The 15,392-nt window shown below is 33.9% G+C and overlaps 1 protein-coding gene across 1 annotated transcript; it reads right to left on the reverse strand.

Annotated features, from left to right (window-relative positions):
* Window positions 1-300: 300 nt before the first annotated feature.
* LOC129230036 (uncharacterized) lies at window positions 301-12,759 on the reverse strand. The gene is made up of 4 exons (XM_054864422.1): window positions 12,525-12,759; window positions 9,662-9,730; window positions 3,223-3,488; window positions 301-673 (listed from the first exon to the last, which is right to left on the reverse strand). The coding sequence occupies exons 1-4, from the start codon at window positions 12,625-12,627 to the stop codon at window positions 344-346; spliced, it is 768 nt and encodes a 255-aa protein (XP_054720397.1). The 5' UTR covers window positions 12,628-12,759; the 3' UTR covers window positions 301-343.
* Between the last annotated feature and the right edge of the window lie 2,633 nt (window positions 12,760-15,392).

A 15,392-nucleotide genomic window follows, 5' to 3' on the forward strand; every position in this document is an offset into this window, starting at 1 on the left:
AGAAAGGATTGCGCATTGATTTGTCTTTTACAATGCTCGGAAAGGAAGGATTGCGCATTGATTTGTCTGCTGATATAAAAACCAGTACACGTACCCAGGACGATGCACATTGATTTAAGCAAAGCTTTTTCTTTTTAAATCATGAACATCCGTGTAAAAATCAACTTCTCAGCTAAAAAAAATCTAACTCAAAAACTAATTCTCAACGGAAACACTACATCACCTCGTGTATGAAGTTAATGTATGAAAAATCAAAAAGAAAAAACATACGTTATATACAATAAAATACTTTATTCCCTTACACCACATATCACAGATTTTTGACACAAATATTTCTCATCATTCAGTCCAGACTGATCTCCCTCATCCTCATTTGCAGTGCCTCCGTCAGAGGTCCTTCGATTGCGTGCGCAATTGCCCTTTGGAATATCCCAGACATCAAAGTGGTCATCTCCCCCAAAGCCCAAGTGAGGAAACGTATTCCCGTGATTTCCACTTTCACTTTCTTGAACCTCTTTATCTCAAATCTGTCCAATCGAGGATGCAGGTCCTTCTCATCCTGGGTGGCGTAGTTCATGGACAACTGGACATTGGCTTCGAAATCCTTCGAGATGAAGACTACGTATCCTTGTCTTTCTTTGCCACGGTGAACTTTTGTCCATGTGTAGCGTCCCTATTTGAATAATTGAACATAATATTATATAGTGAAGTTTATTAGAATATAAAATTTTGCTACAACTTTCGCGAGATCAGTTTTCAAGCGTGCTGAGGGTCGAATTAGAACCCCTATTACTGGAGAGGCTGACGCATCCGCCATATTGGAGCAAGCGGGAGCAAGCGTACTTATCGCAAAGCAGGGAAATACAGAATAAGAGACATTCCGTAGAACACTGCAACATGTTAGCAAAGATTACAGAGCATTTGTAACGTAATGATAGTAAAATCATGAGAAATAAATTGATATTAACCTCACACAAGCGAGCTCCATTTCCAGGTTGCGCTTCAATTCGTCGGCTATTGATTATCCATTTCTTTTTTCTTTCTGCATCTGCTTAAGATCTGAAGAGCTGAAATCCTTTTTTGGAGCTATTTGCACAATTAACGGCCGAACAACCACCCATTTGACTCAATTTAACACATGCTAAAAATATGTAAACATCAGCAGCAGTGCTATCGCTGCGAAGCACTGGATCAAGTTTGCTCCAAAATGGCGGATACGTCGGCTCCTCCACTATAGGGGCCTTAGGGTTCCCAAGGTGGCTGACACGGCACCGTGGGGTATCACCAACGAGAGGCGATGGGCGCCACGAAGTGTCCACTCTATCAATATACAGGATGGTTCCTGTTTAACCTGCAAGACCTCTGTTTTTGCAACCGTTAGTTCTAAATGCATACTTCCAATTGCAAAAATGTTCAAAAACAGATGCAGAGTTTTAAAGTATTGAAAGTTTGAAGCAAAAAAAAAATCGAGTCCAAAAATACAAAATTTAACTTTTTATACGGGCCCAAGGTCCCCTAACTTATATTTAGGGGAATAATCTCCATTGAAAAATATTACTAACACAAAAAACTTGACATTTGTGCGACCAAAACTTAAGGAGATATTCGAGTCCAAAGTTTTAAGGAACCATACAGAAGATAAGATTGGAACTTATACCTCTTTCAGAAGAATGACAGGTTGTTGAAGTAAAAAAACGAAGTATTTATGTCTTTCATTACTATTCAAAAATAAATGCAAATGTTATGCCATGATACGGAAAAATATAGTACAAAAAATCGAATAATTTGAAAACTCACTCTATGCACATATATGATTTTCACAACCCTTGTTAACCACTATATTTCCCATCAAAAAGTGCTATTAAATACGAATGTAAAGTAGTGTAAGTAACAAAACGCCGCGGTTCATAACTCGGTGAATATTGGTCGTACTACTGTCAGAATTTTTGGGTAGGAATTATTTTTTTAATCAGGATTATTTCCCTAAATATGTTAGGAGACCTAGGGCCCGTATAAAAAGTTAAATTTTGTATTTTTGACTCATTTTTATTTTTACCTCAAACTTTCAATATCTTAACTGTGCATCTGATTTTGAACACTTTTGCAGTTGGAAGTATGCATCTAGGACTAACAGTTGCGAAAATAGAGGTCTTGCAGGTTAAAACGGAACACAATGTATAGGGACTATCCATAAATGATGTCCAACTTTTTTTCAGCATTTTTGATCCCCTCTCCTCTAATTTTGTCACGTTTAACTCTATTTTTCATAAACATATCCTTATAAAAAGTGCTTTATGTCACAGTTTTCCTAACCCCCTCTCACGGCCTCCCTCCCAGGTGTCACAAACTGTCAAAATTTCACGAACTAGGTCATACGATGCATTGAAATCTTAAAAGTAAACTGTTGCTAATATGTGGGTCCTATGAGATGAGGGCTGACCTTGACAATGTTTAAATGTTTTTGCGGAGATTGGTGAAAAGGAATGAAATATTTCTGGTGTTTAGTTGAGTTGAGTTGGGTTACATGCACAAAAGGAGAATTGTAAGGGTAGTCCCAACTCAAATTTACGCCACTAACACTTCCCTCCACAGTGAAAGCTGCGCTTGTATTTTAGTAGCTTGAGCTTTTATTTTAGTGCAAGTTTTCGTTAGACTAAATAAACAAAACTTGTCCCTGAAAATGGTATGATCTCAATGTTGACACAAATCATCATTTGGAGGGTGGGGTTGACACCAACAGTTACAGCTCTTGGTGATACTCGTGTTGGGAATATCACTGATTAATCTCAGAAATTAACTCGATCTATCTAGTAGAATTAAATTTCAACAAATTTGTCATTCCCTGACCACTGTCATTCCCTCACCACTATCATTCTCCCACTAATGAGTCAAGCGGGGGAATGATTCTTAAGAGTTATCTGCTCAAAAGGTTTTTATTTCATTTCAAATACATTTCTTTTATATTTTTCTTATAAAAACTTATATTAATTAATTTAGTTATTTACTCTGATTTTAATGATTTTTCTAAGTAGTATAAATTACTGAATATTTATACTGGATAAACACTAACTTTTAATTTTTTGAAACTGCATTTAAATATTATGAATATTTTACAGGACGTGTATTTTTATAAAGTCATGGTCTATCTATATAAAATATTTCGACGCTTTAGATCCATTTTAATTTTTCTAAATCAATGAAAACAGGTATTTTGTCACTAACCTTTATTGTATCTGTAGTTATTTTTGCTGATATCGTAATTGTGTATCCTTCACATTTGACTTCAGTGTTGCCGAATCTAGTAAGGTTCGATAATCCCCAGACATGTCCGTCGCTGAGTTCTACGATTGTCGAGCGTGGAGGGAGCATCATGGGGTCTGGAAGATCCTGTCGAACTCGTTCCATCACTCTATCCAAATATTCTTCGACGTCTTTTTGATTCCTGCAATCCGTGGTTATTACTTCTTCAGGACGTTGACGACATTCTCCTATTTTAGAAATTGCAAAATATTAGCAGAAGATAGTTTAATCTTAAAAGCTTTCATTTTTACATGTTTTCAAGAGAAAAAGATTTATGGGGCGTCGATTTTTTTTTTTTTCAGTTCCTATAAGGATTTTCGTTAAAAAAATCACACAATATCAGAAAGTTCAGATTGTTTTTCTTGCAGGAAATCTAGCACCGAAGAAATCAAAAGTGTCTGTTCAAAACTTTAATGTCTATTTCACAAACAACGCGACATCGAAAAAATACTTCATACTGTAATTTGCTCCTGCTGTGGTATCAAACTAAAGGTGAAATAAATAACCTGTTCCAAATGACGTCCTAGCGCAATTAACAAATTGCGATTTGGTGGGTGAAAATAATTTTTAATAGTTTAATAAAAACTGTCAAAGAGAAAACGAATCCACCGTAATATAGTAAACTGGCATCAGTTGCGACAATGACAAAAACGGAGCAGTAAACTTTCTAATAACGTCATTTGTTTTACATAGTATAATTTAATTTTTGTGACCTTATGCTTACTGATTGGCTGTCATTTGTCCCATCATTAAAAATTAATCAATCCCAGAGGATTGTGCTTTATGGATTGAACTAAGACATCATTTAGAAAAGGTAAATCTTCTTTGCTGGTTTGATATGCATTGCAACAGTTTATTGCAATAGATGTATTTTGTGCAAAAAGGTGTGAAATTCCTGTTATGCTAGCACAAAGTCGAAACTTTTGCCGTAGACTTGGTGCGACCTTACATTTATCCAGAGTACGATGATTTGTTAATTGCTTTCTGTCGTAAAACAGAACATGAAATTTGTTACTTATGATGTGAAGTGAGATACGGATACAGGGGAGGGGCGATGGGGGTGATCGCCCCTCCGTTGAAGGACTCTCTACCAGTAATTTTTCGAAAATGAAGTTCAAAAAACGCAAATTTAATCAAGTTTCATTGATGTTGGGAAATGGAAGGTTTGGGTGTGAGACCCTATCCCGGAAGCGAATTTAGAAACACGACCGCATACGCAGGTCGCACAGGTGGCGCTACGACCGCAATTCATTTGGCGCGATTCGACTCCTCGCGTAAATGCGCCAAGGAAGCAATATCGCTTTTGAGGTACTTGCGCGTGCGCAATGATGTGATGTCTGTTTATTTACCTTTGTTGCTGGTATTTCGTTGATTATGTGACATGAATAGGTGTGTGGTCAAAATCGGTTGTTTTGCTACAAACTTTGATGTTTTTTAACCTACGAATAAAACTTTATTGACATTGTATTTCCGAAATATTTTTTTGTGAGTTTATTCTTTGCATCTGAAAGTTCTGTGTTGGACTGTCGTTGAGATGAAAATTAAGAATGTTTCAATTTGTTCAACTAAAAATTACAAAACATTAGGAATTAATACTTTCAAACCACGTTTGAATGGATGTGGTGTCAAAATGAGTTATTTTGCAACAAACATTTGCTTTTTTTTTAAACCTGCGGACATATCTTTATTGACATTGTAATATTCTTTTGAGAATTTCTTCTTTGCATCTGAAAGTTCTGGGTTGGATTGCCGTTGCGATGAAAATCAAGAATGTTTCAGTTTTTAAAATGGAAATTGCTTAACATTAGAAATTAATTCTTCAAAACCACGTTTTAAACTGCATGTATGCAATAAATAATTACTTGCAGATATTTCATTAATTTAATTACTGATTCTTGCTTGGTTTATCAAAAGTTTTGATTTTACTCGTTTAAAGTGTCAAATTGTCAACTGAAAGTAGAATTTTCAGCAATTAAAGTACAATTGAGGTGTCAAAAAAAAAAAAATCTTAATCAAGTTTGTAGACATATTTCATTAGTATTTAAAGGTATTCAACTGATTATGTATATCGTATACATTTCAGCAACAGCCTCAAATGATTTGAATTAAAACCCTTAGTTGTATTTTTAACTGCTTTCTTTTTTTACTGTTTTTTTGTGTGCGTATTTTTTAAGTAAAGTCTATCTCGATAACTCGAAGTCTCGAAAGACCGGTAGAAAGTTTCGAGTTATTGGTAGCTCAAGTTATAAGAGGTTCCTACAGTATTCTAAAGAGTTTGGGGCCCAGTGAAAAGTTCGAGGTGAATGTAGATTCAGGGGTGCCCATCCCCTAAGAGCAAGGGCGCACTCCCCCTAAATATCGGAAAGACCCCCTCCCCAAAAAAAGTGAAAACTACCCCTCAAAACAGCCCTCACCCCCTAAAAATTTTAATGTCGCACTCTGTGCCATGATCCCCCCCCCCTGCCCTAGGTAGGCACCCCTGGTATATTCGAGTTATAACTCTGCAAGTTATAGAGACTCGACTGTGAGTAACTTCGATCGGACAATGACCAAACATAGTGACAGTAAATAAATGAAAATCCTCACCAAGGTTAGAAATGGGCTGTAAGAATATCTTATACAGTCTCGATAACTCGAAACTTATTACTAGAATATTCTTTTATCTCGAAGTTTTGAATGAAGCGTGAAATGAAAAAAGGGGGCGCTTGAAACGAGCAAACTGCACAATAAAAAGCATGTTGCAAGGACAAATGTTTCAAGGGAGGGGTGATTGATTTCATTGCGTATCCTTTATTATACATCTTGGTAATCTCCATTCTGTTAGCATCAAAGATAGCCTAAAAGGACCTTTTTTGAACTTCAATATTGGGGGTACATCCCCACTGGTAAATTTTTAATATTACCTAGGGCAGGGGGGGGGGGGTGATCATGTCACAGAGTGCGACATTAAAATTTTTAGGGGGTGAGGGCTGTTTTGAGGGGTAGTTTTCACTTTTTTGGGGAGGGGGTCTTTCCGATATTTAGGGGGAGTGCGCCCTTGCTCTTAGGGGATGGGCACCCCTTAATCTACCTTCACTTCGAACTTTTCACTGGGCCCCAAACTCTTGAGAATACTGTAGGAACCTCTTATAACTTGAGCTACCAATAACTCGAAACTTTCTACCGGTCTTTTGAGACTTCGAGTTATCGAGATATGACTTTACTTAAAAAATACGCACACAAAAAAACAGTAAAAAAAGAAAGCAGTTAAAAATACAACTAAGGGTTTTAATTCAATCATTTGAGGCTGTTGCTGAAATGTATACGATATACATAACCAGTTGAATACCTTTAAATACTAATGAAAATGTCTACAAACTTGATTAAGATTTTTTTTTTTTTTTTTTTGACACTTTGACACTTTAAACGAATAAAATCAAAACTTTTGATAAACCAAGCAAGAATCAGTAATTAAATTAATGAAATATCTGCAAGTAATTATTTATTGCATACATGCATTTTAAAACGTGGTTTTGAAGAATTAATTTCTAATGTTAAGCAATTTCCATTTTAAAAACTGAAACATTCTTGATTTTCATCGCAACGGCAATCCAACCCAGAACTTTCAGATGCAAAGAAGAAATTCTCAAAAGAATATTACAATGTCAATAAAGATATGTCCGCAGGTTTAAAAAAAAAAAGCAAATGTTTGTTGCAAAATAACTCATTTTGACACCACATCCATTCAAACGTGGTTTGAAAGTATTAATTCCTAATGTTTTGTAATTTTTAGTTGAACAAATTGAAACATTCTTAATTTTCATCTCAACGACAGTCCAACACAGAACTTTCAGATGCAAAGAATAAACTCACAAAAGAATATTTCGGAAATACAATGTCAATAAAGTTTTATTCGTAGGTTAAAAAACATCAAAGTTTGTAGCAAAACAACCGATTTTGACCACACACCCATTCATATCACATAATCAACGAAATACCAGCAACAAAGGTAAATAAACAGACCTCACATCATTGCGCACGCGCAAGTACCTCAAAAGCGATATTGCTTCCTTGGCGCATTTACGCGAGGAGTCGAATCGCGCCAAATGAATTGCGATCGTAGCGCCACCTGTGCGACCTGCGTATGCGGTCGTGTTTCTAAATTCGCATCCCGGAACTGTTTAAGAATTAAAGTTCAAACCCTTTGTTTTCAATACTTTTTAAATCAGTATACATTGTAAAAAGTAAGTAGTAATAAAAATAAATCGCCTCTCCCTTGAAAATGTTCTGGCATAAAGTCTTCAGTAATAGTAACGGCAATACCTTAATTAGTTTTGTCACGTTTGGTGTTTAACCATCATAAAATTACAACTGTTAATGTTTAGACACGAACTCATTGTTAAAAGAAGCATAATTGGCTTACAGTTAATGATTTGCACATCGGCAAAGGATTCCTTACTTCTTAAATGGATGATGGGGTCCCAGTGTCAGATTACCTAAAGAGGCTCACACCTTCTAAGTTCAGAAATACGTACATAAAAATTAAATTAGTACAAGTAGTATTCCATTATCCCAACTTTGATTTCTTCTGACAGCATTGGATGAAAATACTCAGATTTTAAGACGTAAAATGCATGATTTTTTGCAAAAGCAGTTAATGAGCTAACCCTTGCAGTTGAGGCAGAAATTGCAAGCACGTGTTTTAGATTTACAAGGAACACCTTAGTCATAGCATAGCATAGTGAGTCTCGGGAGGTTAATCACTAAGATTATTTACATACTGAAGCTCTCAAACTTCTGCATCGATAAAAGGGCGCTTGTAACTCGAAAATTTGTAAATACTACATTTTGTGTAATTGCTCTAATTTGTTTGCTTATTAATTTTTAAAGCTATAATTAGCAGTAGTAAAGTATTTTAATAATTTGGTGTAAAACAAACACAAAAAAGGAGAATTATTTAATAAAGTAAATAAGTAGTTTAGTTTCTTATAAGCAATAATATAATGAGAAGAATCGATTAAATCTGATGTAAGATTAATTTTCACAGTAAGAGCATGGAAATGCTTGAAGGAAAATAGCGATATTTTGAAATTAGGTGAGTGTTCCTTGACATGGTACGTAAAGTTTGAAATTTAAGAGCTATATATGGAAATTATACAATGAAACTTTACTATGAAAAGTAAATTGAAAATAAATAAATAAATAAAAATATTTAAAATAGTACAAAAGTAAATTGTTAGTTCTTGATTATCAACTTAAGTTATTTAATTCATCAACGATATCACCAGGTAAATAAATTTACAAGTGTGTTCACTCTGTAAGTATTGTTTAAAGATTGGAATTCAGCATCAAAATGATAGTTATGATGAAAATTATACTGCGAGACTTTTTTCTAATTAAAGTAAATTGAAATAAATAAATAAACAAAACATTTTAAATATAAAAGTAGATTATTAACTCTTGATCATTTACGTAAGCTATTTTAAATCAATAATGATATCATCAAGCAAATAAATTTACCAGGGTCGGATTTGGAAGTGTGGAAGCCCCTAATCAGGGTTTGAAAAGATCATCATATTTTCGAATATATCCGATACTTTGATATGTATCCGAATATTTTGATATATATGTATATATCCGATATTTTCGACCCGAGAAAGTTAGGATAGTTTGTAAAAAGTTTATAGTGGGGGCCCCTTTGTTGTGGAGGCCCCGGGGCAGTAGCTCCGCCTGCCCTGCCTTACATCCGGCCCTGAAATTTACCGATGTGTTCACTGTGTAAAGATTGTTTGAAGATTGAAACTGAGCACCAAAATGATAAAATCAGTCCAGTGACAGCGCTGTCCATTCTAAATAGAGCCCCGTATATACTCGGGACTACCACTTGGAGAATCATTGATATTCTGCATTGAAATGTGTTGATTAATGAACAAAAAATTTAATTGCCCCTTAAAGCGATAACAGTAACAAACTTGCAGATATATTTACAATGTTGCACAATGGTAACATCCTTATATATAATAGCGAATGATCGAGTAACGCTGACGGCATCAACAATGAAACTCACGCCACGGCATGATAATTTGAAAATATTTGACATGCAGGGAAATACGTTATTTTGACAGGGTTGAACTGGATCCAGTAACTTGACTGTTTTACTGGTAATAGTGTTATTTTAGGATAATGAAGAAACGTAACAATGGTCAACAATGAACGCTACCTACAGGGTTTTAGGGTTAATCCACTGATGTTAGGGTTAAAATTTCAACTATCAAAATATCATCAAACAGGCAATGGCTTTGTTCGCATGGTAGAAGCAATTTTCACCTGTCATACCTTGACGGGTAATTTTCTAGTCAAAAGTAATAGAAAGATAATTTACCAGTCACCAAGAATACGGCAAGTACCAGAAATGCTGTCTGAAAATGCATTGTAGTATGGGAGGTAGGAACTGAAAAAATAAAATAAACAAATAAACAAATAATTTTAATTTTCTAATGACATATATTTCTTTTTCTGATTTAAATAAATTATTTTTGTCAGTTATTTGTCACATTATTTTTTTGGTATAGCTTTAAACTTTTAATTCCTACTGTCCCAATTCGCAACTCCAGAGCTCGAATACGATACCTTGCAGTGATTAACAATACTAAAGAAAAAAAGTAAAACATCCCGTTCCACGTGTTTTTTTTTTTTTTTTTGCAGAAAATTACAGGCTTCAGAGAGTTTGGTGTAATGTAATTGCAGAGGAATAGAAAAGAAAGTTTCCCACAAACACGATGAAATATTACTGTCATTCATTAAGCTTCAAAGCAAGTTAAAGGTTACGGCATCTGTTTGTTTTACCTTTTTCATCCACCATTAGACAATGGCTGCAGCGCCCCCTATAGTTTATTGGATTTGCGAATAACTATGCACAGTAATAAGTGTACTAATCAAGAAACTATATGATAGTCTAATAATGAAAAAAATCTAAATAAGTAGTGATTAAGACATGTTTCTAGGCATGTAAATTATTTGCCCTCGTGTTTTCGTTATCAAAATGTGAGGTCTTAAATTCTGCCGAAGGTATAAGAAAGTCGCCAAATTTAGCGAATTTCGGTGAGTAATGAAAGACATTTTTTACACGCTTTACAGATGAATGTCCTGCCTCAAGCATACTGTGAAATCGTGAAGTACTTTCAATTTCTCGTCAAATTTTTTAATTTGGTTACTTTTCTTAAAAATTCGGTAGACTTTAAGACCTTTTATATTGATGGGGGGAGGGGACACGAAGGCAAATAATTTTTGCGTCAAAAAATGTCTCAATATGCTCTATTGATTGTCATCTTTTTAATTTCTCTCCATCATTTCACCATTCCTGTGGTTCCCTGGTAAGAAAAACGAAAAGCTCAATGGCTTAAGCAACGCAGCAACTTTTTAGATCAAAACTAATGCGTTCATTTTTTTTTTTTAAATAGATGGCCAAATTTGACTCATTATAACAATAGAACGACTTGTTTTGCAAAGAGACGGAGAATTTTCATCAGCGGCTTGTTTATTCCCCACCAAACTCCATAACTCATTTTGAAGCTTACTTTTAACTTTCATATTAAGCAGCATAATTATTATTATTATTCATTTATTTTTTTTTCGAACAACAAAAGTGAGAAAAAAAGTCAATTCCAGTTTTCAGCGAGTTTAGTTTCGAATCATGAACTTGCTTTCTGTCAGAATATTCCCTTCTTTTTCCACATGAGTTGTAGTTTGTTTTGTTTTCTATTTTTATACATTAGCAGATGCGTCACTACAGAGAGGGGGGGGGGGCGGTTCGCCCCGGATGTCACCCGTCTGGGGAGTGACACTCTAAGTGGAATTGCAAGTTTTTGAAAAATATGAATCTAAAATGCATTTTTAGATTATAAATTCGAAAAGTTTCTGGGGGGAAATCCCCGGATCCTTCTTTTTCCCGCTTCACATCATGGAGTGAATACTATATTCAGGATAAGGTTCATATTGTCAATACTTAGACATAGTAGTGACTTCTTCGAAAAAACCAAAAATCTGAAACCCATGATTTTTCCAAGTGCTTGAAATACGTTTGTAATAATCAATGGGCCATCAATTTCATACACCCTCTAACTTTTTTGACTCCTCGACGGCCTGCACATTTGCGTCAAAGGCAAGTTATATAAAAAAACGTTCACAGTTTTTTTTTTTTTTTTTTTTTTTGTCTTTTGTTTATTAGCCCACGTTAAATTTCGTAAAACACAAATGTAGTTGTTTCTTAAAATTGTATGAATTTCATGTTTACATAGAGCATTTATTTATTTATTTTGCGTATGTAGGAATATACCCCCCCCCCGGGGGAGGGGAAGGGTGACACCACAAATTAACGCCCGGGGTGCCACCCATGCTATAGGTACGCCACTGACATTAGTATTATTATATATTTTGCGTGAGTTATAATTATAATTGATAATGTTCGTAACAAATGGTTTCCTAATGTGCCAACATTTTATGACTTTCATAATATAATTAATTCCATGTGAATATGGTAAAATTTTGCAAAGAAAACTCCATGTGTTTGTTTTAAGGCTTCAAAGTGTTCCATTATTTCCTCAGTGAAAGAAAATTTCATGCTATTGTAAATGTATGCTAATCAGAATGTGAAATATCCGTCAAATTTTACTTGCTTGTTTCAATTTTAGACACTTATTCTATTCTATAGCCACTAAATACACATTTTGCTTGCGTTTTTTTTTTTTTTTTCTCTTTCTGTTCAAATAAAGGTTACTGGTAGCTTGAAAATTTCTGTGATGTTGCTTAAAAAAAAACAATGACGCATAAAATTGCGTGTAAACTAATAAAATCCATGATGTTAAATTTAAGCATAAATAAAGCTTTTGGAGTTCCCCATAATTTCATTACGGGTTTAAAAGTTAAATAAAAGCAAAGATTATATTCTTATAGTAATTATAGTTTTATGTTTTTACGTGAGAACTGTCTTGACAATTTATGAAAGCAAAATGTATGCTTTGGGAAGCTCTTTTATTGCAAGGAAAATTTAATAACAATATCTGTTGTTTTGGTTTCTAAAAAGAAAAAAATACTTGCAAAATAAAATTAGAGTCAAAAAGTGGAAAAGATTTTTCGCACAATTACCGCATGAAAAATGAATTTACAGTACCCGAATTACGTATTTACAGGATACTAAATACATAAAATTCAATGAATTTTGAAAATACATCATAATTATACTTTACCGGTAATTTTGCAAAGGAGTAAAGGTATCAGCTTCAAGAACTGAATCTGTAATTGCAGGAGATTCTGAATTTTGATTTTGTGGAAGTTCCATCGATTCTGCATCCATTATAAACCGTACCCAAATTCTAAAATGAAGGTCATTCAAAGTTTGGAATTTATCAAAACGAACTTTGAAATGGCAATCCCCAAAAGAAAATAGTTTTTATGCATCTTCAGTCAAATTCCACAACCGATTGAGACCGGATTTCAATTAATCCGTTCGTAAAAATATTAAAAATAGCATCCTTTATCGGTTGGTCAAAGTTTAAAGCAAAATGCAAGTGATACACAGTTGTGTTCAAGTGTGGGATCAAAATCGAATGTATCGTTCAAGATTTTTTTTTATGCTGATTTAAGAGCGTTTTATGAGTTTTATCGCAATTTACTTCCCGTCATGGTAATTATCTTTTAGGATTTAAAAAAAATTGGAGGTGACTGCGTGTGGACTTCAAACTTGCCATATCTCAAATTTACGGTCCATCCTTCTAAAGATATTTCATATCATAGACAATGTCAAGTAATTTAACCCTGAGGTTTCTTTTTTCTTAACTTTTTTGCGTTAAATTTCAAACGTAGTCGGATACCTTAATTTTCTTCGTATTGTTGTAAAAATGCAAAATATTATTGCGAAGAGAAATTTTCCTCCTCGAAAACTTTAACGATTGTATTCATAATTATTTTTAAAATCCCCTTTTTGATAATTTTAATTTAGTTTTTTTTTGTTTTGTAACAACTTTCAGTATTTTTTAAAATCATATTTCGCTATTTCAGGTACACCATGAGTTGAATATTGCTTTTCACTGTAATTTTCAAGCTAAATGAAAACTTATTTTAAAGCTCAGCATTGTCTCCCGGTAAATTGAAGAAAGATCAATTGGTGGAAGATCACTGCTTTAGCTGCTCCGTTGGGACTTCCAGTTATCAAGTTTCCTTCAGTCGAAATTATGAAATACGAAACCAAAATGTTTTTAACTCCGTAGACAGAGTGCTATGGTTAAGAGTAGCTTATAGACAAAGTTTCATGTTTGTGGGTGAAAAATTAAAAGAGTTATGATACGTCCAATATTCCGGGCATACAGTTTTGAAATAAATATTTAATATAAAACACGATGAAATATCAAACAAACTTCATTGTAAAACGTCTTTCAAACAACGATAAAACATAATATAAGCATTTAAAAGATCAATAAAAGATTATATATTTTTTTAAAAAAAACCTGATAAAATATCGCCCTTGCGACGAGAATTCATGGTTGGAAAAATGAGCCGGTCCCTATCTGTTAATTCCTATTTGTTGGTAGTGTCAATTCCAAAACGATAAATTCTTGCGCGATAATAATAAGCAGAATGTAGAGGCATCTAAAATAAAAAAAATAATTACGTCAATGTGGCTGTTTCCTTCAGTCAAAAGTACTGAAATTGATAGAATAAGCCCAAAAAATAACAAGGATCCAAAAACTAATTTCATTTTCCCAACAGTTATTTTTTAATTAATTTTTCCAAATGTCCGATTTTTCAAACAACAAGTGATCTTTATGACGTCACAAATGATGGGCATCTTTTGGGGCATCTGTCTGTCGCGATTCCACGTTATGATAATCAAGAAGAGAATTAAATATTGCGCTCTACGCTTGCTATCAAACATATCGTTGCCACACTGTAAAAAATCTCGGAAAACTCTCTGAATATACAAAAAAAGTTTTCCGTAATACACAGATTCGTACGCCCTCCGCAGTTTTCTGCTATAATCAAAAACGTTTCCCGTTTAGCAAGAAAGTAAGAGTCGACGCATGCGCAGCTCACACGGCAATTTTATAGTCCAGCAGCAAATCTAAACTGAAACTTTCGAAAGCACGCAATGAAAACAAGTGCTGACTCATGTATGCCAAGTAACACTCATCAAGGGGATTAGTAGAAGTTTTGTTCCTCGCATGAATTCACTGAAGATAATTTTAAAGTCTTATATTTTCTTGCATATGTATCGTCATGAGATTGAATTTGAAGCTATGTCACTTATTTTTAAGTACGAAGTGCAAATTCTCGACGCATGCTCGCGGAAGGAATACAAACTGAAATTAAAAACCAAATAACTGCCGAGAGGACGCCATCTAAATTTCATTGCGTCGCATAACTTGTGTAGGTAATTTACTTTTTTCTTGGATACTTTTCTTCTTTCTATACCAAATGGGTAATTTTTGTTGGCAGAATTTTATTCTGTCATAAAAATCACCTTTTTGGTGACCAAAGCCTGCAAAAGACCACCACGACGAATAGGTAAGTCGCTTTGCAACTCTATTACTTTAACGAGATTTAGTTCATATAAATCTCGTTAAAAAAAACTATTTTCTTCAGTATCATTTTTTCGTTGTGAACTATTGCAATTTGAAAATATTTTACATTACATAGAACACATATTTAAAGTGCGTCTAGTTTTATTCTGTAAAATTTATGAATTGAAGATTATAAAAAAATTTAAATAAGTGTTATTGTGTACTTTGTTTTTATGTGTCAATCTCAGTTAATATTTGGCTGAACATTTATGTATCAAGCATTATGAATTAAATGTTATAATATGCAAATTGTCAGGTTTGATAGTTCGTCTTTAAAGTTGCATGTTTTCATTCTCTTGTAAACAGTGTAGCTAGATTGTATGAAGTAAAAAAAAACTATCTCTTGTAATTAGGAACATAGTGCTTCAGTATTATCTAAATGACGATATCTCTTTAAATATTTGCATTAGCGAAACGCTTTAAATTAGTTAAATGTGTATTAATTTATTTAACAAATAGATACATATATGTATTTAAAAGTGTCTTCATTTTTTTCGT

This window comes from Uloborus diversus, chromosome 9 (assembly GCF_026930045.1).
Source record: "Uloborus diversus isolate 005 chromosome 9, Udiv.v.3.1, whole genome shotgun sequence".
Classification (NCBI taxonomy): Eukaryota; Metazoa; Arthropoda; class Arachnida; order Araneae; family Uloboridae; genus Uloborus; species Uloborus diversus.

Coding starts and splice junctions, on each gene's coding strand:
- LOC129230036 (XM_054864422.1), bottom strand. CDS start 12,627: ATGCAGAATCGATGGAACTTCCACAAAATCAAAATTCAGAATCTCCTG. Junction 9,731..12,524: donor ACTCCTTTGCAAAATTACCG/GTAAAGTATAAT, acceptor TTATTTTTTCAG/TTCCTACCTCCCATACTACA. Junction 3,489..9,661: donor TGCCGTATTCTTGGTGACTG/GTAAATTATCTT, acceptor TTTCTAAAATAG/GAGAATGTCGTCAACGTCCT.